At 42.3% G+C, this 26203-nt stretch overlaps 1 protein-coding gene and 1 non-coding gene across 3 annotated transcripts in view; both read right to left on the reverse strand.

The window, feature by feature from the left end:
- The window catches only part of USP50 (ubiquitin specific peptidase 50), a 63779-nt gene extending 41955 nt beyond the window's left edge, over positions 1-21824 (reverse strand). For both annotated transcript variants that reach the window (XR_008554203.1, XM_037502471.2), the window contains exons 1-6: positions 21575-21824; positions 16354-16548; positions 15902-16097; positions 10586-10795; positions 8235-8377; positions 3819-3951 (exon numbers count right to left, since the gene is read on the reverse strand). Coding sequence is in view for 1 of the 2 variants with exons in the window: in XM_037502471.2 (XP_037358368.1) it covers positions 3819-3951; positions 8235-8377; positions 10586-10795; positions 15902-16097; positions 16354-16548; positions 21575-21627 (930 nt within the window). In the remaining variant the exon portion in view is untranslated. The remainder of the gene's footprint in view (positions 1-3818; positions 3952-8234; positions 8378-10585; positions 10796-15901; positions 16098-16353; positions 16549-21574) is intronic.
- Positions 21825-23977: 2153 nt separating this feature from the next.
- On the reverse strand, positions 23978-24084 carry LOC119239705 (U6 spliceosomal RNA). Its single transcript, XR_005123971.1, has one exon. It is a non-coding gene; the product is annotated as a U6 spliceosomal RNA (small nuclear RNA).
- Positions 24085-26203: the final 2119 nt, after the last annotated feature.

A 26203-nucleotide genomic window follows, 5' to 3' on the forward strand; every position in this document is an offset into this window, starting at 1 on the left:
GTGGCACAGCGGTTAAAGACAGAGCTATCGAGCTATCTACAGCCACTGCAGCACAAGTTTGATCCCCAGCCAGCCAGGCAGCAACCCACATGTCCCAGCAGACCTCTCCTGTCTTGCCCGCTGCTCCCCTCAGCAGTGTATTTCAGTCGGTCTGCCTGTTCTGTTCCTCACTCTGTCTCTGGTGAATCCTCTCACCCCCTTCACCTTTGGCTTACACCCCAGTTCTTGTATGCATAAATAAATATTTAAAAAAAAAAAAACCTCAGTACCAAAAAAACAATCCTTTAAAATATGCAAAAAATTAATTTTCCTAGAAAAGACTAATATAACAGAATTTTACAATTGCTCAACCTTATTAATAATCACAAATTATTTTAAGAACAAATGAGATATAACTTCAGACCCACTAAGACTGGCAAAAGTTATGAAGTCTGATGATGGTAGTAGGTGTATATAATCACTTTGAAAACCAGTATCATTATTTAGAAAATTAAATATGCACATAATTTATGATCTAAGTGATTCCACATATGTATACTACAGCTCTCACACACTTATGCTAAGATCCCCATACAACATTGTTCAGTATAGCAAATATCTGAAATAATCAAATGTCCATCATTAAACAAAGGATAATATAGTCACACAATATATATCATATATTAGTGAAATTATAGCTAAATATGACATTACTACAGCTACAAACATGGATGAATCTTAAAAGCAGAACAGTAAAAAAGCAACTTGTCAAAGTCCAAAAAATATAATGCATTTTTATAAAGCTCCAATGCAAGAGCTAAACAATATATTGTTTAGAGATATATAATAAAATGATACTAACAGTCAAGGTAATCAGCATTAAATTCAGGGTAGTTAACCTCAAGGGTCTAAGGCAAAGGATATAGGGGAAGCACATTAAGATAGATGCAATTGCACTGGTGATATTCAAGGTTGCAAGCTGAGTGATGATTTCATAGGTATTCATTTATTATTATCCTTCATTTATTATGTTTCATGATATCTATCATGTGTAGTCTTTTATATTTATATAATATCATAATAGCATTTAAGAGAAAAGGAAAAAAGATAGAGAGAAAACAAGCAGTATCATCCAAAAGAAAGTTGGCATAGTTTTAGCATATCAGACTAGATATTCTGGAAAAAGCATGATTAAGAATAAAATATTCCCCACAGAAAGCTATAAATTTGCAAATATTGCTTGAAATTATATAAATAAAAATATGACAATTACTGAATTTGACAAGTTCATCTATCTTAATAAACATCTCTGAATTAAGGGGAAAAGACTTGATTAGATACTATTTGAACAGTTAAAAATTATACTTAACGGATATATGGAATGCTTATTTTTTAAAATTCCTTTCAAGCATACATAGAACCAGGTCACAAAGCAGACCACTACATACCAAGAATGAATAATATTTGGACTATTTTTAAAAAAAAATAATATAATTAACTTAGAAATAAGTAACAAAAAGACAACTATAAAAAAAAAACCAGATGTTTGGAATATTTAAATGCACCTCTAACATAACAAGTGGATCAAAGCACTAAATTAAAACCAAGTAGAATAAAAGAATAAGGACTAGAAGTGAATGATACAGAACATTAAAGAAATAAAGGTATTTAACAAAACCACAAACTGGTTCTTTTAGATGAGTAATAGATAAACCTTAGTCAAATATTGAGCAAGAAAAAAAATTAGACACATAATAGTGAATGAAGAGAGAACTGAGCATACAACAGAGATTTCAAAATGTAAAGAGAATAAAGCAAGCAACTTTATGCTAATAAATATGAAAAAATTAATAACACACGATTTAAAATATACTTAATTTTAAGTAATGTTGGATAGTATTTACTAAAGCTGAACATAAGCATAGCTTTGAACCAGCAGTTCTACCCCTAGGTATATACCCAAAAGAACTGTGTTCACCAAAAAATGTACCAGAACGTTCACAGCAACAATATTCCTCACAGGCAATAACTACCCAATGCCCATAAAAGTAAATAGTCTTTTCACACAGTGGAATACATACAGCAATGAGAATGAACGAACTATGACACATGCGACAATATGAAAGTTAGCATAATTTGGGGCCAAAGGAGCCAGATACAAGAGTATCTGGGGCCTTCCTGGTGGCAGAAAGAGTTGTCTCAGCACTATGAAGCTATCAGCAGCTACTGCAGCATGAGTTCCATCCCCTGCCAGGGAGCTACCCACATGGCGCAGCAGACCTCTCCTGACTCGCCTGTTGCTCCCCTTAGCAGTGTATTTCAGTAGATCTGCCTGTTCCGCTCCCCACTCTTTCTCTGGTGAATCCTCTCACCCCCCATGCTTCTGGCCTACACCCCAGTTCTTGTGTGCATAAATCTTTTTTTAAAAAAAGTAATACTGTGTCATTCCATATCCTATAAGGATAAAAGTAAGAAAATTTATCCTGTCCACAGTGTGGATTCTCATGTCAGAAGGCACACAGGCATGGCCATATATATCCGAACTATGTTCTAGTTACCTGGACATGTTCACTATGACAATTCATTGAGTTTTACACACATGATTTGAAGTTTTCTGCATATTGGTTTTAGTTCAATAAAGTTTATTTTTAACCAAAGATAAGGTCGATCAACCTATCATGACTAAAGGAAATTGAGCCAACATTATAAAAACTACCCATGAAGAATAAAAATTCTAGGACCAGGTAGTTTTCCTGTTTAATTTCACCAGACTTTCAAGAAACAGGTTATTTTTATCTCATAGGAACTGTGCCAAGGAATAGAAGACAATGACCAACACATTTTATGAGGCTAGAAGACAGAAAGGACAGTGACAAAGTTAGACTTCTCACTTGTGAAAACAGATGTAAACATACAAACATTTTAGCAAAAAAAAAAGAAAAGCAAAAGGTAGAAAATCAATCCCACTGGCTATGTTAATAGATTTAAGAAGAGTTTTAGGTCAGTAGTTCAAAAATGTAGTCTGGGAAAACATACACACAGTTCCATGTGTTAGCATATGCAGTGCATTCAACAAAATTATTTGTATTTGTAAAGCAAAGTATTGGAAACAACCTCATTGCCCAGTAACAGGAGAAATGATAATAGATACAATAGATTACAAAATGCAGTTGGTAAGTCAATCAGTGCAGTCCTAATGGTGAACAGTATGGCGGTTCCTCAAGAAATTAAAAAGAGAACTATCATATGATCCAGCAATTCTCTTCTAGGTGTCTCTCTAAAGACTGTGAAAACACTAATTTAAAAATATATGGGCCCTCCCTGGGATCAAACTCATGCTTCAGTGGCTGGTGATAGCTTGATGGTGCTAAGATTTAACCCCTTGCGCCAGCAGGGTGGCCTGACAATCACTGATTTAGAGCCAAGAGGAACCAGCAGAGTTTCCCGAGGACTTGGTGTGTACAGCCAGTGAGTCTTGTAACTATTAAGCGCCCAGTGTTTGGAGGCTTGGCCACAGAGTAGCTCCTGACCATTCAACATAAAGCTCTTGGAACGAACCTGCTGTCCTGAGGGCACAATTAGCGAATATCCTTAGATCTGAAATAGCCACTGGGTGAAAGGAAGTGAGAGGCACTGGAGAGGGCATTTTTATTCTTTCACTGCTCTACATTCTAGGTCAAAGCAGCAAGTTTCCAGCCTCTGTATTTTGTTTTGTTTTTTTTTCACAAGGAGAAAACAGGAGAAGTCAGGGAAAGACAGGAGTCGGTATTCCAGCATATCATTCTAGTTTTCTTTAAATTTGTGTTAAATATTTTCAATAGTTTCAATGTTTTACTCACCACCACTGCACAGAGGTTATACTTAGGATGTTTCCGAAAAACTGGACAGATGTAAGGAGTAAGGTCCAAGTTAGTGAGTGGGTAATGAATATGTGTTCTCAGTTTTCTTTTCATTGTACCCAGAATGTCAAACCTGGAGAGAGTGTGTGAAATAAAAAGATCGTGAATCATCACTGAAGCCCACATATTTGATAAATTCCAATACAGCTAAAAGTAATTTCTTGGAAATATTCTGTGCAGACCTGTACATAAATCACTTCTCCCCACCCTGCCGATCTACATATATTTTATTATTATTATTATTATTTTATTTAAATTCTTTTTTTTTTTTAAAGATTTATTCATTTATTTATACAAGCGCTGTGTACAGTCAGAAGCGCGGGAGGGTGAGAGAATTCACCAGAGCCAGAGCGGGGAGCAGAGCAGGCAGAAGGACCGAAGCACACTGCTGAGGGGAGCAGCGGGCGGCAGGAGAGGTCTGCGCGCCATGTGGGACCCTCCTCCGGTGGCCGGGGAGCAGCCAGGGATCGAACCGGCGCTGCAGAGGCTGCGGGCAGCTTCGCAGCCCAGCGCTCAACCACTGCGCCACTGGGGAGGCCCTTTTATTATTTTTTAAAGATTTATTTATGCATTCAAGAGGCTGGGGTATAAGCCAGAGGTATGGGGAGTGAGAGGATTCACCAGAGACAGAGTGGGGAGCAGAACAGGCAGATTGACCAAAATACACTGCTGAGGGGACCAGCAGGTGATACAGGCGAGGTCTGCTGTGCCATGTGGGTAGCTCCCTGGCTGGCCGGGAATCAAACTTGTGCTGCAGCGGCTGCGGATAGCTTCATAGGTTGCGTCTTAACCCCTTGCGTCACCACAGAGGCCCTACATCTATTTTAAAACTCTACATCCACAAACCTCACCAAAACTGAAACTGGAGGGGGCACGGAGTAAGACAATACAGAATCAACATGGAAAGGACAAAGCCAGGCTCTCAAGACCCAGGGAAGTAGAAATAATAGTGGTAACTTCCTGAAGACTCCACTCAGCAGATGCTGTCCATGCTGAGCAGCTAATACAGCTTCTCCATGTCTTGGTTTCAGCACATTGTCTTGACAACATGCCGTCTTAGAGCTATGAGGTTTTAAAAGGTCTGGTGAAAATCTTAGGGGCCTCCTTGGTGGCGCAGGGTTTAAAGAGTGCTATCAAGCTATCACCAACCACTGCAGCACAAGTTCGATCCCTGGCCGGGGAGCTGACCCACATGGTGGAGCAGACCTCTCCTGACTCGTCCACTGCTCCCCCAGCAGTGTATTTCAGTCAGTCCCCTTGTCCTGCTCCCCACTCTGTCTCTGATAAATCTTCTCACCCTCCACACTTCTGGCCTATACCCCATCTTTTGTATGCATAAATAAATCTTAAAAAAAAAAAAGAAAATCTTGTCACATTCTCCATTTGTTTATAGATCAGCACTTCCCAAATCTGAGTTCATATTACAATTGCCCAGGAACCTTTCAAAAAATAAAGTATGTCCATTATGATTTAGGTCTTGGCCAGGGGAATGACTAGGGAACCAGAGATAGTCTTGTGCCAAAAAGCAAGAAATCTTGTTTGAAAAAATTAAGGGAGTATCACAGAGACTGTGCCTAGATATGATCTCAAGAAAATGAAGACATGCACATAAAAAACTGTATTTGAGCTGCTCTATTCACATCTGTCCCAAACTTAAAACCTAAATGTTCATTGACTGGTGAATGTTAACCAATTGTGTACATTCATAAAAGGGAAAATTACACAGCAATAAGGAAGGAACCACTACTACTGCAGCCACAGCATGGGATAATCTCAGAAACATTATGCTAAATGAAAAAAGCCAAACTCAAAGGCTACATATGGTTTCACAGAGGACATTCTAGAAAAGGCAAAACAAGGATGGAAATCAGGTTTCCAGGGCTTGAGATCAGGAGAGGAGATTGATTACGAAGGAGATGAGAAAACATTTAGGGGTAATGCAAATAATTTGTTGGCTGTGATGGTTACACGACTGTGTGTATTTGTCAAAATTCACAGAACTGGGAGCCTTCCTGGTGGCCTATGGGTTAAGTCTCAGCACTATCATGGCTACAGCTTGAGTTCGATCCCCAGACAGGGAACTAACCCTGCCTCGCCCACTGCTCTCCTCAGCAATGTATTTCGTAAATCTGCCTGCTCTGCTCCCCACTTTGTCTCGTGAATCCTTTCATCCCCACACCTCTAGCCTACACCCCAGTTCTTCAATGCAAAAAAGAAAAAAAATTTTAAAAAATTCACAGAACACCTGAAAAGGATAAATTTATATATGTAATTACAATCTAATAAGCCTAAACAAACTCACTAATGGGGTCACAGGAGTTGACTTGAAGGGGCTCCCACTAGCCTATTTGAGTAATTTGAATATCAAGAAAAATGACAGTGGGCCTCCCTGGTAGCGCAGGTGGTTGAGCACATGCTGTGAAGCTCTCTGCAGCCTCTGCAGCGCTGGTTCAATCCCTGCCAGCCGCAGAGTAGCCCACATGGCGAGCAGACCTCTCCTGTCTCGCCTGCTGCTCCTCTCGGCAGTATATTTCAGTCAATCTGCCTGTTATGCTCCCCGCTCTGTCTCTGGTGAATCCTCTCACCCTCCCACACATCTGGCCTGTACCCTTGTTCTTATATAAATAAATCTTTAAAAAAAAAAAAAAAAGAAAAATAATAGTGATGAGAACATTACATTTTAAAATGTCCATGAGTCCAGAGTGATACTAAAGTGTGGAAACTAAACCTATATATGGCAAGATCTCACAGATACTACATTAACTAAGAAATAAAAGAGTATCACTAATAATGACACAAAATTTAACTATGTCCTTCCTGATACAATGTGAAGACAAGTATGTAACATCACCTATGCCCAATTCTTGTTTTGAGAAGTCTACCTTGGGGGCCGCCCTAGGGGCTCAAAGGGTTAAGTCACAGCACTATGAAGCTATCACCAGCCACTGCAGCATGAGTTCAACCTGGCCAGGGAGCTTCCCACATGGCACAGCAGACCTGTCCTGTCTCGCCTGCTGCTCCCTTCAGCAGTGTATTTCAGTAGATCTGCCTGTTCTGCTCCCCACTCTGGTGAATTCTTTTACACCCCCCCCCACACCACCCCACACACACCTCTGGCCTATACCCAAGTTGTTGTATGCATAAATACAAATAAATCTTTAAAAAAAGTCTACCTTGAATATAAGCATAAGGAAACAATTAGATAAATCCGGACCTGGAACATAATATAAACAGTGGGTTCTTCAAACACTCAATATGTGGGGGGAAAAACTTTTATAAGAAAGGAGAAAGGACTATTGTAGATTAAAATAGAGACTAAAGAGACAGGCAAATGCAATATATGGCCCTGATTCAATGCTAGATTGGGCAAAAAGTTCTGAAAGATATCTGGGAGGGGAGCAACTTAGATATGTACTGTATCTTAGGTGGTAATTGTTAAATTTTTGACATAAGGTGCGATTATAGAAAAATGTTCTTATTCTCAGGTAATACATGCTGAAGTGTTTAAGCATGACATGCCATGGTATTTGCCTCTTACTGCAACTGGCTCAGCTAGTAAGAGAAAAGGAATGGAGGGAGTAAGACAGTGAGAAACAGAACTTGAAAGAGGGAAAAAAAATGTGGCAGAGTCACCAAATAATGAAGATTTTAGGTGAACAGTACATGAGTATCCATAATATATTAAAATTTTCTGTAGATTTTAAACTTTTAAAAGTTGGGGGGGGATTATTTAAAAAAATATATTACAAATTAAACTGCTTAGACTCCAGAATCAGGATCCCTAATGGTGGGACCAGGAAATGCATTTTTTAAAAAGTACTCAAAGTGACTGAGTGCTAATTTTCCATCTAAAGAAGAACAAATACAATATGATAGACATACAGCCATAAAAAGGAATGAATAAAGACATATCACAACATGGATGAACTTAAAAGACATTATGCTAAGTGAATCTGGCCAGCAAAAATGACAAATATTTTATGATTCCATTTATAGGAAAGACCTAGAATTGGCAAATTTATAGAAACAGATTAAAAGTTGCCAGGGGTTGGGGGAAGAAGAGAAGAATAGGGAGTTATTGCTTAATGGTTACAGAGTTTCTGTTTGGAATGATGGAAAAGTTTTTGAAAACAGTAGTGATTATTGCACAACATGGTGAATGCAATTAATGCCAATGAACTGTATGCAAAATGGTTAAAATTTTATATTATATAGATGTTACCACAGGTTTTACAAAATTAATGTCATACCAAATACCACTGAAATATACACTTAAAATGTGTCCATTCTATGGTATGTGAATCATATCTCAATTAAGTTTTTCCCCAAAAAGCTCCAATATATCAAAATCCATACCTTTTTAAGTGAAAGATAATTATTTTTGGTGCTTTGGAAATACTGGCTCTTACAGCTGTTTCTTGGTTGGTTTCACAAAAGGAGCAATAAATTTGGTTGTTCCAGGTCAGTGTATCTTGTTGAAAAAAACACTGGAGACAGTCCTGTTGAGAAAAAAAAAAATTGTGAGCAAACTGGATCAACTGCAACCTAGGTTTCTGTTATATTAAAATTTTGGAAGCTCTATGGAAATGTAATTCTCAGGACGTTTCTCAAAGTCAACAAGTCCAGGCGATACCAATGTCATCGTAGCAGCCTGGAGAGGGATAAACTCTCCCTGGCAAAGGAGAGGCTGCCTTCCCAGTGAATGAACTAGAGCCATCCCATTTTAATCTCTGTGCCTACAGACCACATGAGGTAGGGCCATAAAATATTGCAAGAAAATATAAATACATATACCAAGCCATCTCAATATACAAGTTGAATAAACTTTTCAAGATTACAATGAGGTTGTTTTATTGAGAACATTTAGAAATACAGCTTGTAGATAGTAATTTTGGCTCTATATTACTTTTCCACAAGACATTGCTATGGAACTACAATTTTTTTTTAAGTTTTTTAAAAGTTATAAAGCAGCCCCCTTCATACTTAGAAAATGTGGAAAACAGGGCCTCCCCTGGTGGCGCAGCGGTTGAGCTCTGGGTTGCGAGGCTGCCTGCAGCCTCTGCAGCGCCAGTTCGATCCCCGGCCACCGGCGAGGGTCCCACCAAAAAAAAAAAAAACAACAGAAAATGTGGGAAACAGCTCTGAGAAAACCCAGAGTCAGGTAGAGAAAGACAAAAGATATCCAGGAAAGAATGGAACAACAAATGTTGGCAAGAATGTAGAGAAAAAGGAATTCTCCTACACTGCTGGTGGAAGCGCAATTTGGTACAGCCTCTATGGAAAGTGGTATGGAGGTACATTTAAAAAATAAAATGGAGGGCCTCCCCAGTGGCACAGTGGGTTGAGCACAGCGCTGTGAGGCCATCTGCAGTCTTTATAGTGTGGGTTCAATTCCCAGCCAGCCAGGGAGATACCCTCGTGGTGAAGCAGACCTCTCCTGCCTCGCCTGCTGCTCCCCTCAGCAATGTATTTTGGTCAGTCTGCCTGTTCTGTCCCCTGCTCTGTCTCTGGTGTGTCCTCTTGCCCTCCTACGCCTCTGGCCTGTACCCCAGCTCTTGTATGAATGGATAAATCTTTAAAAATAAATAAAAATAAAAAATTAAATGGAAACACCACATGATCCAGCAATACCTCCGCTAGGTGTGCATACCCAAAGCACACAAAAACTAATATGAAATGACTTATGTTAGCATTACTCACAATTAGCAAGTCATGGACCCAACCTAACTACCCAGCAGCAGATGACTGGATAAAGAAAGGAATAGTCACTGGAATACTACTCAGCAATTTAAAAAGTCAAAATATGCCGTTTGGGGCAAAAAGAATGGCCTTTAATGTGATAATGCTTAGTGAAATAAGTCAGAAAACGTAAGGCAGATATCAGATGATTTCACTTATCTACGAATATAAATAAAACAAAAAAGCATATACTGATGGGCCTCCCCTGGTGGTGCAGCGGTTGAGCGCTGAGCTGTGAAGCTGCCCACAGCCTCTGCAGTGCCGGTTCGATCCCCAGCCACCGGCGAGGGTCCCACATGGCGCACAGACCTCTCCTGCCGCCCGCTGCTCCCCTCAGCAGTGTACTTCGCTCCTTCTGCCTGCTCTGCTCCCTGCTCTGGTGAATTCTCTCACCCTCCTGCGCTTCTGACTGTACCCAGTGCTTGTATAAATAAATAAATAAATCTTTAAAAAAAAAAAAAAGCATATACTGGCAAACCACAGCAACAACAATTCTGAGGCTTTGCAAAAAAATACCATGTTCACCAAGGGGAATGGGAGAAGATGCGGTTAAGGGAGGGGATGAAGGGCATTGTGGGGTGGGGGAGTTTGGTGGAGGGTGAGAGAAGCACTTATGGAGGCATACTCATGCAACCCCAAAGTTTCAGACATGTAATGACTGACAAATAAAAAATAAAGTTAAAATAAAGCCTTAAAAAAATCCCTACCTTCACTTATAGCAGGAATGTAGGGGAACCAAATAAGACATCAGTGTAAAAAAAAAAAAAATAACAGTACAAAACACAACAAAGCAAAAACAGACAATTATAAACCAAAGACATCCTGCAGGGGAGGAGGAGGGAGAGGATCAGAGGGAGGGAGGGAGGAGCACAGGGGACTGAGGTGATGGTGCACGGGTGCTAAAAAATTATTTAAAAAAACACAAAAGAACTGGGGCAATAGAGCACAAAAAAAAAAAAAATCTCTACCTGAAGAGCACATTCATACTCAGATGGAACGGGGAGGGAGAGGACTGTGAAGACCTCATTCTTGTAGGTGCAGTTCTCACACTTCAGACACACGATGCTGTAATTGAGCTGCCCTTCAAACAGCCGGGTGATGATGGAGGACTCATTGGCAATCATCTTCCTGCAGCATCTTGGAATCGATCCTTTTTCATATGATCGTCTTCGGTGGTACTAAATCAAGACATAAATTTGCCCCAAATCAATACTTGGTTATCAATAAAAAAAAAAGGTTTTATTAGGACTTTTTTTTTTTTTTATAAAGGAGAATGGGTGTTTTTTATTTTATTTATTTATTTTATAGAGGCATGTTTTTATTTATTTATTTGTTTGTTTGTTTTTTGTTTATACATGCACTGGGTACAGTCAGAAGCGCGGGAGGGTGAGAGAATTCACCAGAGCCAGAGCAGGGAGCAGAGCAGGCAGAAGGACCGAAATACACTGCTGAGGGGAGCAGCGGGCGGCAGGAGAGGTCTGCGCGCCATGTGGGACCCTCCTCCGGTGGCCGGGGAGCAGCCGGGGATCGAACTGGCGCCGCAGAGGCCGCGAGCAGCTTCGCAACCCAGCGCTCAACCGCTGCACCACCGGGGAGGCCCTTTATTAGGACTTTTTTTTTTCCCCTCGGAATGAAACACTGCTACCTCAACCCACTTCATGATTAGACAATAAAGATTTTCTTTTTTTTTTTTTTTAGAAACAAATTTTTTTTTAAAGGTTTATTTATTTATTTATACAAGCACTGGGTACAGTCAGAAGCACGGGAGGGTGAGAGAATTCACCAGAGCCAGAGCAGGGAGCAGAGCAGGCATTAGGACCGAAGTACACTGCTGAGGGGAGCAGCGGGCGGCAGGAGAGGTCTGCACGCCATGCGGGACCCTCCTCCGGTGGCCGGGGAGCAGCCGGGGATTGAACCAGCGCTGCCGAGGCTGCGGGCAGCTTCGTAGCCCAGCGTGAAACCGCTGCACCACCGGGGAGGCCCAAGATTTTTTTAACAGTATGTATTATGTGTGGTTTCTGTAAATTGAGTCATTCCCCTCCTTAAGGGAATACACCTTGACTTTTCAAGGACTTTATAGCCTCAGTAGAAGACAGTGAATCCTCACTTAATGTCGACATTCAATACTTGGAAACTGACTTCTAGCAAAACGATTTATAGTGAAACCAATCTGACGACAGGCTGATTGATAGAAATGAAAGTTAAGTTAGGGCCTCCTTGGTGGCGCAAGGGGTTAAGACGCTGTCTGTAGCCACTGCAACACAAGATCTATCCCCAGCCAGAGAGCAATCCACATGGCACAGCAGACCTCTCCTGTCTCACCTGCTACTCCCCTCAGCAGTGTTTTCCGTCAATCTGCCTGTTCTGCTTCCCACTCTGTCTCTGGTGAATCCTCTCACCCCCTACACCTCTGGCCTGTACCCCAATTCTTGTATGCATAAATAAATAAATCCTTAAAAAAAAAGTTAAGTTCTTGTGGCATATTTCTGGTCACAAAAGCATCACCAAACTTCTAAGATCCCAAATACTTCTAACATTAAACAGTCATTTACATTGATTCATCTTCCACCTATTCCAGTTCAGGGTCAATGGTGACCAGAGACTTTCTCAGGTGCTTGGGGATCATTCGATTCCCAGGAAAGTAGGCCTGGACAGGATGGCCACACCCACACCTAGAGACTGGGACAATTTAGACACGTTGATGAGCCTAGTGTGCACACTTTGCAATGAGTCGGGAAACCCACAGATATGAGAACATGCAAATCCACACAGTGACTCTAACCAGGAAGCGGTATTTATTTTTCTCATCAATCTTATTCAATACCTGCCATTTACACCTTGGAGACACCTCAGCCCCACATGCAGCTCTAACTTGGAGCTGTGCACTTGCTTCTTCCATTACATCAGCTGCAAGGTCTCCCACCCTAACTATAATTCCAAGTTTCGCCTTGGGAATAGAAGGCTAATTACTTCATATTGGCTGTACATGAAGATCTAAGTGATTTTTACTGACCACCACCTGCCTCTCTAGCTTACCTTGTCAGTAAAAATGAAAAATGAAACTGCAGGTGAGAATGCTTACTATCATTTGTGATCTTCTATGAGAAGTATTTCCCAAATGTTAGACATGAGGTGAGCTAACATCAGCACAGGGACACTGCATAAAAATCAAGGACATATCTTCCCAGAGTGTGGCTCTCACATCAAGGACGAAGGCAGTGAGTCTTATAAAACCATAGTTACTGGTAATTTCAGGTTTTACTAAATGTATGCCTGAATGCAATTAAGAACTTGGGTTGGGCCTTTTCAGTGAAGAACACTTTGCAGTATATATATCCTTTCATTGGCTACTAAGCTGAATATTTCCAAGGGTTTGTAGTCATCAACATTTAAGTTGCTAAGTCCCATACATTATTTCACGAGGAATATATTTTTTATAAATAAAATGGATTTCAAATTAGGTAAATTGCCTTTAATTGGTAAAAAAAAAAAAACTAGTGCTGACAATTTAAAATGGGTATAAATTATAATTTCTTAAATAGCAGTGTGGATGGTTGTGCTGAAGTCAACAGTCAGCTCTATTGGCAGCAAATCATGGGTCAGGTTTTAAAAACAGTCCAAAGATGCTTCATGGATGGAGCTGGAAGGGATCATGCTGAGCGAAATAAGCCAGAAAAAAAAAGAAAAATACTGGATGGTCTCACTCATAGCAGGAATCAAGAAAACCTAAATAAGGGACCAGGAAAAAGACTAATTATAGTAAAGTAAAAATCAAAATCAACAAGAAACTATAAACCAGAGACACACTGGGTTGGCAGGGGAGGGGGGGGGGCCGGGGGTGGAAAGGGAGAAGGGATTAGGGTCCAAAAAAGGGGGGTGGGAATATAAGCAAGATGAAAATGCATACATTGTGCAAAAATGAAAAATGATGTAAAAAAATACATAAAAGAATTTTAAAAAGCCTGTATGAATGGTGATAGGCTGTTCCCCACACACTCGAGTACAATGGAGCAGCCTCAAACACTCAAGCCTGTCACCAGGGCATGTCATGGTCGCCATGGATTGGGGAACAAGAGGACCATCCTGTTAGTGGGGCTGCTGTTAGACATTTTACCCTTCAAGTTCCTCCCTAGAATCTTAGGTAAACCAAAAAAATTTTTTGAGTCCAGGCCAGAGGTGCTGGGGGGAGAGGGGATTCACCAGAGAGAGTGGAGAGCAGAACAGGTGGATCTACTGAAATACACCGCTGAGGGGAGCAGCGGGCAAGGCAGGAGAGGTCTGCTGTGCCGTGTGGGTTGCTTCCTAGCTGGCAGGGCATGAACTCGTGCCACAGTGGCTGGTGATAGCTTGATAGCGCGCTGTGTCTTTAACCCCTGTGCCACCAGGGAGGCCTGGTAAAATTAAATGTTAATTTTCAGTAAACCAGCTGTCATTTACGCTAACAAGCTGACTAGAATCCACCTGACTAAGTTGGGAATTTGCTTCTTCATGTTTTCTTTTTAATACAAATGCCTGCCTGAGCTCAGTGGTCAAGCTGCATGCATATAACTGGCCAGCCCAAACAGCCTGGGCATCATTAGCAAATGCAGCTGCAGGATGTCCACTACTGAGTCCATGTTAAGGCAGTATGAGTATTTACATGGTAAAACTGATGTCACTTGAAACTTAAGTTCGATCCCCAGCCAGGGAGCTGACCACATGGCACAGCAGACCTCTCCTGTCTCACCTGCTGCTCCTCTCTGAGTGTATTTCAGTCAGGCTGCCTGTTATGTTTCCCACTGTCTCTGGTGAATCCTCTCCCCCTCAACCTGTGGCCTGCACCCCAGTTGGTCTACACAAAAATAAAAAATAATATCTTTAAAATAAATAAAACTGATGTCACTTGATCTTTAGGGAACAGGACCCCCCACCAATACAAGTGGTATTGTGTGTGCAGAGATTGTACTTTTGACATTCAGTTTTGCTATAGAAACAGGATGAGTAAATTTACTGGTTTTTTTGCAAGAGATAGGTAAAATATTCAACTTGATTCTTCTAGAAGGGAAAAGGGAGCTGAAAGGAGGTGTTGATTTTGCAGTCACCACCTGTGTGAATTCTTCAGCTGATTTGTCATCGCCTACTCCCATGGGTATCTGCTGCTCTCAGCATCTGTTTTTCTCCTGTTTGTCAGGATGTGACATTGTAGTTGTGTGGCAGTGACGTAACCATTGCTGACCTTATCAAAGACTTGGAATGCCTCATGGGTTTCTCCTTCCCTATGTTTCATTTTTCTAGCCATCACAGTTAAAAAACCTCAGAAGCTGGGGCCTCCCTGGTGGTGCAAGGGGTTAAGCACCACACTATGAAGCAATCACAGCCTCTGCAGTGCAAGTTTGATCCCCTGCCAGCCAGGGAGCAACCCACATGGCGGGTAGACCTCTCCTGTCTCGCCTGCTGCTCCCCTCAGCAGTGTATTTCTGTCAGTCTGCCTGTTCTGTTCCCCGCTCTGTCCCTGGTGAATCCTCTCACCCCCCTGCATCTCTGGCCTGTACCCCAGCTCCTGTATGCATAAATACATAAATCTTTAAAAAAAAAAAAAAAAACCTGAGAAGGCAATGTTGCCATTACCATCAGTGCCCACTTAGTTGATATTCTGCATTTGGGTGCTGCTGCGTGACCTCAGGACAGTGCCAAGTTTCTTTGTTGTGATGGTTCCATTGCCATCTTTGTCAAATAGAGTGAAAGCTTCCTAGAATTCAGCGATCAGTCGATCAGCTAATAAGCACAGCAGAGTACAGGGAGGGAGGGAGGCTGCATGCACTCAAGCACTTTGACCCACTTTGTGGGTACATAGCTGCCACCAAGGTACCCAACACTCCGAACTTGGGGGTCGGGTAAGGGGGGGGCCCACTGTGAATACCCCCAGCCCAAGATGTCCATCTCAGTATTTCAGACACTGCAACAGTTATTTGCGAAGGGAACTAGATGACTGGATCCCACAGCTGCAGATCCACTGGCCACACCAAGTTAGCTTTCTCAGAAGGCAGGCCCAGACTTTGATTCAGTATCACCGGAGGGAGGGCCTAAGAATCAGCCCTCACTCGTGCAGTGTCCCAGGTGATTCTGATGATCAGCTAAGTTTGGCAAATACAAACTATTTAAATAACCTGAGTCCTCCTGTCCCCAACCACCCCCTCCTGTACTTGTGTGTGGCACAAAATAGGCAGTTGATTGAACAAAAGAATGAAAAAGTTGCTGATAAAGCGGAAGGCTATCTGATTTCAAAGGCCATTAATTGCACTTACCTTTTTCAGAGCTTCATGAAGTTCATTCAGAACATAAATCAAGAATTCCTGGGCGTCTTGTTGCCTCTTTTTCATAAATGCAGGGTACAGGTTGCCAAGAGCTGACCAAAATATTTCCGGTGAGACACAGTCTGAGTCCCCAAGCCACATGTCTGTCATCAGGTAGGCAAAGGCAGTGGCGACCTCACTGCAGTCCCTGGGAAGGAGGAAGGAGCATTATTTCTGGATGGTGAAGGAAGACACTAACTCAAGAGAGTAGCTTCAGACTGAAAATGAAGCTTCATTCACTTCTTGGTTGACCTGCCCACTTTTCTCACCCTAGAAAGGCTACCTGGGGCACTGCTGACTTGTTTTGCCCTGAAGAGGGAGGCCAGGGGTTCCTGCCCCAGCCACATCTTGGGGGGCAGGGGAGGGTATGTGGGCTGGGCTGCTAGGGATGGAAATGGTCTTACTTTTGAAGAGAGGTGATGTACTTTCCGGAGAGAAAATATTCCACCAGCGGCGAGACGCTGCAGAGGCACTGTAAGATGGCATTCATGTAGCAGGTGTTGCCCAAGTTCCGCAGGCCAGTCACCCCCTGGAAGTGGGGCTGGTTCTCATCAGCCTCCTTAGCTGGAAAGGGATCGTAGTTATCTGTGCACTCTGCACTGTGTGGGGCCAGCGGGAAGGAAAGCAAAGCATTTTGAGAAAAAATACATTCAAATGGCTGTTAAGGCCCTCTCAACCTCAAGACACAAAAGTTCTAAGACTTCCACCCAATACATTCCCTAACAAGGGGGCCTCCCTGGTGGCGCAGCGCTGTGAAGCTGTCTGCAGACTCTGCAGCGCGGGTTAGATTCCTGGCCTGCCATGGAGATTCCCACATGGCGCAGCAGACCTCTCCTCTCTCGCCCGCTGCTCCCCTCAGCAATATCTTCTGTCTGCCTGCCTGTTCTGCTCCCTACTCTCTCTGGTGAATTCTCTCACCCTACCGCGCCTTTGGCCTATACCCCAGTTCTTGTATAAATAAAACCTTTAAAAAAAATTCCCTACCTAGTACAGAACTTTTCAAACCTGGAATTCAAAATTGCATTACTTGGGTGGCTAGGTGGGAGATGGAGACCTTGGTGGAGGATTATTGGGGCTTTGGTGGCCGGCATGGTGTGAAAACATACAATTGAGATTTGAACCTATAACCCCTAAACCAAATACAATTATGCAAACCAACTTTATCTCAATGAATATAATTAGAAAATAAGCAAAATTGCATTACTTACTATTAAACTCTGAATAGTATCTGCAATCAAACAAGATAGAGATAAAAGTTTCATCATAATACCATCACAAGAGAACAGAAAGCTTCAGCCTATTAGAGTCCTAGAACTGCTTGGCTAAAAACACAAATGTTCAAAATTTTAAATACCGTCAACCTTGAAATGAAATAAAGTCTTCCTTTGTCAACTGAGGTTATTCCAGAAGTGCAGAGAAATCGCGTTTTACACAAAGTCTTCAGCTCATCAAACTGAGGTTATTCCAAAAGTGCAGAGAAATTGCTACCCCGGGACAAACAACTATGGGGAAACAGGCAAGTTGGAGGTGGCAAAAAGCAGCAGCTTTAATAAGGCTCTAAGGGGAAATTGGGAAGGACTGTTTTGAATAGAAGGTCGTTGAGGCTGAGGCAGTTTCTCATTGGCTGCACGCCTGGGCCTCATGCCTCTGCGCCCGAGGCCTCTAAGAGCTGCAGAGTAGAGGCAGGTGTGTGAGACCCCGCCCTTCACAGCTTCCCAACTCCACTTGGAACGGGGTTTCTTTATCCAGTTTCATGTTTCCCCCTTTTGATGAAGACCTTACCTTAAAAGCATCTACTCAAGAGTCAGGTTCCCCATTTTTAGTGGAATTATGTTGGGACCTTGGGTGCCAGAAAGGACCTCTTCCGGAGGATGTCCCAGGTTAGCGGGAAAGCATAGAGTGACTGGAAACCATGTGAAGCCAATTAGTGCAATAAGGTAGAAGAGAGGACTCAGCAATTTCCACTCTAAAGTTCTTGTCATAAGCACTGGAAATCATCTCAAAGCCATGAGCTAGTAACATTCTATTTGGTGCATCCTCTGCCACTATCAAGGACAGTGCAGGTGTTTGATGGCAGACCCAACAGAGGTTTCCCCCTTTTAAAATGGAATGGGAAATGTCAACAAAAGCATTGTCTTTCCAAGAAAAAGGGAAAAAAATAAGGTGAGATAGTCCTGTTCCCAGACATCTTTGCCTGCAAATTACTAATAGGCATGCAGGTCTCTTCAGAGACTGCGTTACTCCCAGTGGATGCAATTAGGAGCAGAGACATTCAGTGGAGAGTTACTTCTAATCAAGAAAGTGGCGTTTTCAATCACCATCCAAGGTGAAGTCCAAAAAGGCATTGCTCCCACTATGGATGAGGCAGGCAGAAATTGTGTCTCTAAATAAAAATTATCTGTGCTTGTTAGCAGTGCTTACATGAAATTAAAACAATATAGGCATTAGCTTGAGCAAGGAAGAGACTCAAACTTTTAAAGCATTCCATATTAAAAAAACAAACCTGAGATCTGCAACTTACAACAAAATCAAACATTACTACTGCGAACTCTAGCTGAATACGATATCTAACCTTTCTTTCAGTTGTTTCACTGCACTATCTAGGTATTTTACATATTCAGGATGATCAGTAGTAACAAACTAGCTGCACCTGTACTTCTGCACTTGAGTTAGGGTGGATGTAGCTTTCTGACACTTCTCCAGGTGGATCACCACCACCTTATTTTTTTAAAAAGTTTTATTTACTTATGCAAACAAGAATGGGGGGTACAGGCCAGAGGTGTGGGGGGGGGGTGAGAGGTTTCACCAGAGACATAGCAGGGAGCAGAACAGGCAGACGACTGAAATACACAGCTGAGGGGGCAGCAGATGAGGCAGGAGAGGTCTGCTGTACCATGTGGGGAGCTCCCTGGCTGGCCGGGGATCAAACTCGTGCTGCAGTGGCTGCCAATAGCTTCATAGTGCTGCGACTCAACCCCTTCCACCACCAAGGAGGCCCACCACTTTATTTGAAAGGACTGCCATCCACTCTCTGAACTGCTTAAACAAAGAATTTATGGCTTTCTGTAAGAGCTATTGAGTAATTCTGATAGTTTGGAGTATTTCCTTTTTTTTTCTGGACAAGTGATTTAATTATTAGAAATAATAGTAACAAAAGCTATTATGGGTTGAGATAGGCATGGTGCTATGACCTTAGATACTAAGTACTTAGAATTGTTTTCAATAATGCTTTAGGGTAGGAACAATTATATATAAATCTTATTTTGTAGTGAGATATGTTTGAATGGCTTAGTCATTTGCCCATGGTAATACACTAAGTGATATGTGATGGTATGCAGAGAGAAGGAATTATCTACCTACCTATCAATCATCTATCAGTCAAGAGTTATTGGGATTTATATCAGATATTAGGAGTACATGCACAACAAGATTATTTACCATAGCCACAACCTGCAAGCAGCCTAAATCTCCTTCAATGAATGAATGAATCAAGAAAATGTGGAATATACACACCACAAGAAAGGATGAATTACAATTATTGTAACACCATGGAAGGGATTTGAGAGAATTATGTGCAACAAAATAAGTCAGCATCGGGGCCTCCCTGGTGGTGCAAGGGGTTAAGACGCAACCTATGAAGCTGTTTACGGCCACAGTAGCATGAGTTCGACCCCCAGCCAGGGAGCTACCCACATGGCACAGCAGACCTCTCCTGCCTCACCTACTGCTCCCCTCAGCAGTGTATTTCAGTCAATCTGCCTGTTCTGCTCCCCCCTCTCTCTGGTGAATTCTCTCACCGCCCCCACACCTCTGGCCTGTATGCCAGTTCTCGTATGCATAAATAAATCAATCTTTATTTAAAAAATAAGTCAGCATCATAAAAATAAATACTGGACATTAACATAACAGATAATTTACCACATAAAATACTTTCCAGAACTAGTGGACACAACAAACATCCTGAGAGCTTGCTCTGAGGTTAAGAGGAGGGGAAGAGGAAGGGACAGGTGACACAGGGATGGTGGTGTGGAAAAAAGAGTCAACTAGCAACTTTTAAATCCAGACCTTTTTTGTACCTGAAAATGAATTGGATCTTTTTCTCCTAAAAAAAAACTGTGTGTGTGTGTGTGTGTGTGTGTGTGTGCATGTGCATGGCATATAGGCTCACTGAAAACAAAATATATACATGTTAAAAGAATATTTTAAGGGCCTCCCCGGTGGCGCAGCGGTTGAGCGCTGGGTTGCAAAGCTTCCCGCAGCCTCTGTGGCGCCGGTTCGATCCCCAGCTGCTCCCCAGCCACCGGAGGAGGGTCCCACATGGCGCGCAGACCTCTCCTGCCTCCCGCTGCTCCCCTCAGCAGTGTCCTACGGTCCTTCTGCCTGCTCTGCTTCCCACTCTGGCTCTGGTGAATTCTCTCACCCTCCCGCGCTTCTGACCCAGTGCTTGTATAAACAAACAAACAAATAAACAAATAAAACATGCCTCTATTAAAAAAAAAAAAGAATATTTTAAAATGTGTTTGATTAATGTGTGTATATTATACATGTATATACAAGTATATACATACAAATACACAAACACATAGAGGGAGAGAAAGATTAAGAACACAGACTTTATAAAAACATAGATCTTCATTTAAATCCTGACTCTTACTACTTATACGATCTGGGGCTCATATTTATTTCCAGCTATATAATAGGAATAATGCTACCCTGAATTTCGGGGATTTTTGTGAGGATTAGATTAAATGGTACAAGGTGTGTGACACTTACTACATAGTTAGTAAATGGTAACCTAAACATTTCTGGGCCTCCCCGGTGGCGCAGTGGTTGAGCGCTGGGTTGCCAAGCTGCCCGCGGCCTCTGGCGGCGCCAGTTCAATCCCCGGCTGCTCCCCGGCCACCGGAGGAGGGTCCCACATGGCGCGCAGACCTCTCCTGCCGCCCGCTGCTCCCCTCAGCAGTGTACTTCAGTCCTTCTGCCTGCTCTGCTCCCCGCTCTGGCTCTGGTGAATTCTCTCACCCTCCGCGCTTCTGACTGTACCCAGTGCTTGTATAAACAAACAAACAAATAAACAAATAAATAAATAAACATGCCTCTATAAAAAAAAAATGGTAACCTAAACATTTCTAAAAGTGACATCTAGGATGTCCTTTACTGTGAGGTAAAGAATAAGTGTGAAGCCCCTGGACCTGCAGAGGACACAGTGCACTACCCAGGAGTCCTCCTTGGCTCACATGGAGCTTCCTTTTGTGATGTGACCATTGCACCAGGCAGCCCAATGTCTATGTTCTTTATGATTTTTCTTTCCATGTACAGCATTTAAAAATGGGTGTCCATGAAGCAGCTATTTATAATTTTGAAAAAGTGAAATATTCACTGTTGGTCACTTTCACTATATTTACCGATGCTGTGGGAGGCCCTGGACTGTGACTCTTTAGGAATGTCAATTACCTGGATATTAAATAAGGTCTTCCCTTCCTGTGGGGGGAATTCCAATGGGTCAAACCTGAGGAGACCCTTGTGTCCCTAAAGCCTTTGAGAATGGCCCCTTCCCATCAACCCTAATCCCCAACTGAGCTTATCAGAAGGCTTATTAGAAAGCCGTGCTAGACAGATGCTCACAGGACATAGTAGACACGGAAGTCATCTGAGGGGCAAGGCTGCCGCGAAGTCATCTTAGTGGAGCAGTGATGGACTTTCACTTCTATTCAGGAACTACGTTTAATCCTTTCAACATCATTTCTTCTTTGAGCCTTTTGCTTTGGCTCTTTTTGTTTGTGATGAACAATGGCTTTTCTCCCCTTTCAGTATCTGCACACTGATTTCATCTGTACTTCAGTCTCCAGTCCAGCTTGGACTTTTCCATACATCATAATCCTTTCCATTCACCCTCAAGATTCTAGCATGTTGCCAGGAGATACTACTTGGTTACTAAAAACTTCAAAAAAATTAGATTTCAGAGAATGAAGGGAACATACAACTTTCTTCCTCCATCATTCAGCTTCTCTTCTGTATTAGACACAGACATAAAAGCTTTACCTCTCCTGAGTCAGTGGAACTGTGGCAATTTGGCCCTTTTGGGCACTCATCCTGGGCACCCTCCTAGTGACCGAACCTTTCCCAGCACCCAAGGGACTCTTTCTCACTCTGGGGATGGAGGCAGCTGAATTTTGCTGCTTTCAGAAATGCACAGCATTGGGATAGACTGCAATCTTTCCCTTCATGGTCATCAACTATTGTGCAAAGGGGTATAGGTGTGTGCGCATACACACATACACACACACGCGCGCGCACACACACACACACACACACTACTGCCACACAAGGTATAAAGGGCTTATCGTCTAAGAATGTCTAAGCTGAGAAGCAGTAGAGCTCACAACATCTCCTGAGCCCTCATTTTCTTCACAGTAAACTGTGCTTAAAAATCACTTATGCAGAGAGGAATCCCCTGTCCCCAGGTCTCTGTCTGGATATTGGGGTCAGAGAACAAAAGCGATAGAAGGCTGTTTGTGGAAGTGGTCTTTAAGACCTCTCAAACCAGCCTTTTCTTCCTTTGAATTAACTCAGAATCTGGACAAATGAAGGGAGGAGGTAAAAGAAAGAAATTTTGAGGGTTAATCTATTTTGTCTTTTCTTAAATGCGCATCAAGTAAAATGAATGCGGGAATTAAAGAAAAACTGCAAAACTGTCAATGTCAAGAAAAATGAAAGCTGAGAATTATTCTAGGCTTAGAAGAAACCAGAGAAACAAGACAAATATACCTAATTCTGGATTGGATCTTGGATCTGAAAAAAAATTGCTATATAACATTATTGGGACTGGTGAATATGGATTGTATATAGGAATAGCTTTATATCTATGCTGAATCGTTTGGATTTCATAAAATTGGGCTCTGAATGCCCTTGTTCTTAGGAAATACATGCTGAAGTATTTTGGGATGAAGTATTTTGGGATGAAGGGGCCTGATATATGTAATATGTTCTTCAATGGTTCAGGAAAACGACAGACATGAAGAAGGGAAGAAAAGGGGAGTAATAAAGCAAATATGAAGCAGATGCAGTCAAACCAGTATTTGGAGACTGGGTGAAGGTATACTTGGAATTCATTGTATCATTCTTGCAACAATACTGTAAGATCACAATTATCTCAAAGTAAAAAGTTAAACACAAGAATTTAATAGGTTTATTTGTAATATCAATTTCTCTTTGAGATATACTGGCAGGTTAAAAAAAAAAGCAGATGTTGGAATATGTTATAGTATGTTTCCCAATTAAGTACAAATGATTAAAAAACATACACATACCTTCCCAGGCTACATAAGTTTTAAGAACAATCATTCTTTGACACCTGGAAAAGGGAACCTGGCACTAGAACGACCAAATTTTGCAGATATTTGATGTTTGTTATCTAATCAAAGAGGTGCTTCTTTTGTTTTTAATTTTATATGTATATATACACACACACACACATATATATATATAACATCATCCTTCATTTTTGTGCAATGTATGATTTCCCATGAAATTCCCACCACCAATTCCCCCGTGCACCATCACCATAGTCCCTTGTGCTCTTCCCTCCCTGTCCTGATTCTTTCCCCTCCTCCTCCCCTACAGAATGTCTCTGGTTTGTGGTTGCCTGTTGGTTTTGATTTTTTTTTTTTTTTTTTAATATTAAATTTATTTTTATATTCCCCCATACAATTGCAAACGCCCCATTCTGACCCCAATCCTTCCCTCCCGCCCCCACCCCCAAAAAGTGTCTCTGGTTCATAGTTTTTTGTTGATTTTGATTTTCACTTTCTTATATTCATTTTCCTGGTCCCTTATTTAAGTTTTCTAGATTCCTGCTATGAGTGAGACCATCCGGTATTTTTCTTTTTCTTTTTGGCTTATTTTCGCTGAGCATGATCCTTCCAGCGCCATCCATGTTGCTGCAAATTGCATGTGTTTATCTTTTTGAATGCTGAGTAATATTCCATGGTATATATGTACCACATCTTCTTGATCCAGTCATCTACTAAAAATATGGAACGCTTCACGAATTTGCGTGTCATCCTTGCGCAGGGGCCATGCTAATCTTCTCTGTATCGTTCCAATTTTAGTATATGTGCTGCCGAAGCGAGCACTGGTTTTGATTTTTATTATAGTTATTTTTTTTCCTGATCCCTTATTTGGTTACTCTACATTAAAGAGATGCTTCTTTTTTTTTTTTTTAAGATTTATTTATTTATACAAGCATTGGGGTACAGGCCAGAGGCGCAGGAGTGTGAGAGAATTCACCAGAGACAGAGCAGGGAGCAGAACAGGCAGAAGGACTGAAATACACTGCTGAGGGGTGCAGTGGGCCAGACAGGAAAGGTCTGCTGAGCCATGTGGGAATCTCCCTGGCCAGCTGGGAATCGAACCTGTGCTGCAGAGGCTGTGGACAGCTTCACAGTGCTGCACTCAACTGCTGCGCTACCAGGGAGGCCCTAAAGAGGTGCTTCTTGAAGTCACCTTTGTGTGGTTCTGCAGGACTTGAATCCTATCATCCCACTAATTTGTCAGTGAAGCCTGCCCAAATCCTTCGGTTTCTTATAATCAAAGGAATCTTGTTAACATGATATGTTTGATATTGGTAGGTAAGAATATAATTCTGGGCCTCCCTGGTGGAGCAAGGGGTTAAGACGCAACCTATGAAGCTATCTGCAGCCACTACAGCACGAGTTCGATTCCCAGCCGGCCAGGGAGCTACCCACATGTCACAGCAGACCTCTCCTGTTGCACCCGTTGCTCCCCTCAGCAGTGCACTTCGGTGAATCTGCCTGTTCTGTTCCCCACTCTGTCTCTGGTGAATCCTCTCACCCCCCACACCTCTGGCCCGTACCCCAGCTCTTGTATGCATAAATAAATCAATCTTTGGAAAAAAATATAATTCATATTCATTTGTTGATCTTGTATCCAGGAACTTTTCTAAACTTGTCTAATTTTTTTTTAAAGATTTATTTATTTTATTTTATTTATTTATTTATACAAGCACTGGGTACAGTCAGAAGCGCAGGAGGGTGAGAGAATTCACCAGAGCCAGAGCGGGGAGCAGAGCAGGCAGAAGGACCGAAGTACACTGCTGAGGGGAGCAGCGGGCGGCAGGAGAGGTCTGCGCGCCATGTGGGACCTTCCTCCGGTGGCCGGGGAGCAGCCGAGGATTGAACCGGCGCTGCAGAGGAAGCTGCCCAGCGCTCAACCGCTGTGCCACTGGGGAGGCCCAAAACTTGTCTAATTTTTAATGGGTTCTTTGGATTTTCTACATTCACTTGCAAAAAACCAGTCTTATTTTTTCCCCTTCTAATCCTTATGCATTTTACTTTCTGAACTAGCTAGCACATCCAGTAAAATGTTGAATAAAAGTGGGGCTAGTAGGTAACTTTAGCTCAATCCTGAACTCGGAGGGAATACTGAATAATTCACCATTGAGTATGTTTGCTAAAGGCATGTGGAAAATGTCTATTCAGACTATTTGCCCAGTTTGTTATTTTGTCTCCCACTTTTTTTGCCCAGTTTTAAATTGGGTTATTATTGGCTTGTGAATTTTTTTTTTTTAAATCTTTTTATTTTTTTTTTTATAGAGGCATGTTTTATTTATTTATTTTGTTTGTTTGTTTGTTTTGTTTATACATGCACTGGGTACAGTCAGAAGCGCGGGAGGGTGAGAGAATTCACCAGAGCCAAAACGGGGAGCAGAGCAGGCAGAAGGACCGAAGTACACTGCTGAGGGGAGCAGCGGGCGGCAGGAGAGGTCTGCGCGCCATGTGGGATCCTCCGCCGGTGGCCGGGGAGCAGCCGGGGATCGAACCGGCGCCGCAGAGGCCACGGGCGGCTTGTGAATTTTAAGATTTTATTATGCTTATAAGAAACGGGGTATAGGCCAGAGGTGTAGGGGGTGAGAGGATTCACCAGAGACAGAGTGGGGAACAGAACGACCAACTTGGAAGACATATGTCTTCCAAAGGATGATATTTTGTTAAAGGCAATCAAAAATAACCATTATTAAATCAATATTGATTTATGAAAAAGTACTGGGAAGCCAGGCCTCCCCAGTGGCATAGCGGGTTGAGTGCAGCACTGTGAAGCTGTCCGCAGCCTCTGCAGTGTGGGTTCAATTCCTGGCCGGCCAGGAAGATTCCCACATGTGTGGCAGACCTCTCCTGTCATATCTATCCGTTGCTCCCCTCAGTGGTGTATTTCAGTCAGTCTGCCTGTTCTGCT

Source organism: Talpa occidentalis, unplaced genomic scaffold (assembly GCF_014898055.3).
Source record: "Talpa occidentalis isolate TD23 unplaced genomic scaffold, MPIMG_talOcc4v2.1 talOcc4.11, whole genome shotgun sequence".
NCBI classification, from domain to species: domain Eukaryota; kingdom Metazoa; phylum Chordata; class Mammalia; order Eulipotyphla; family Talpidae; genus Talpa; species Talpa occidentalis.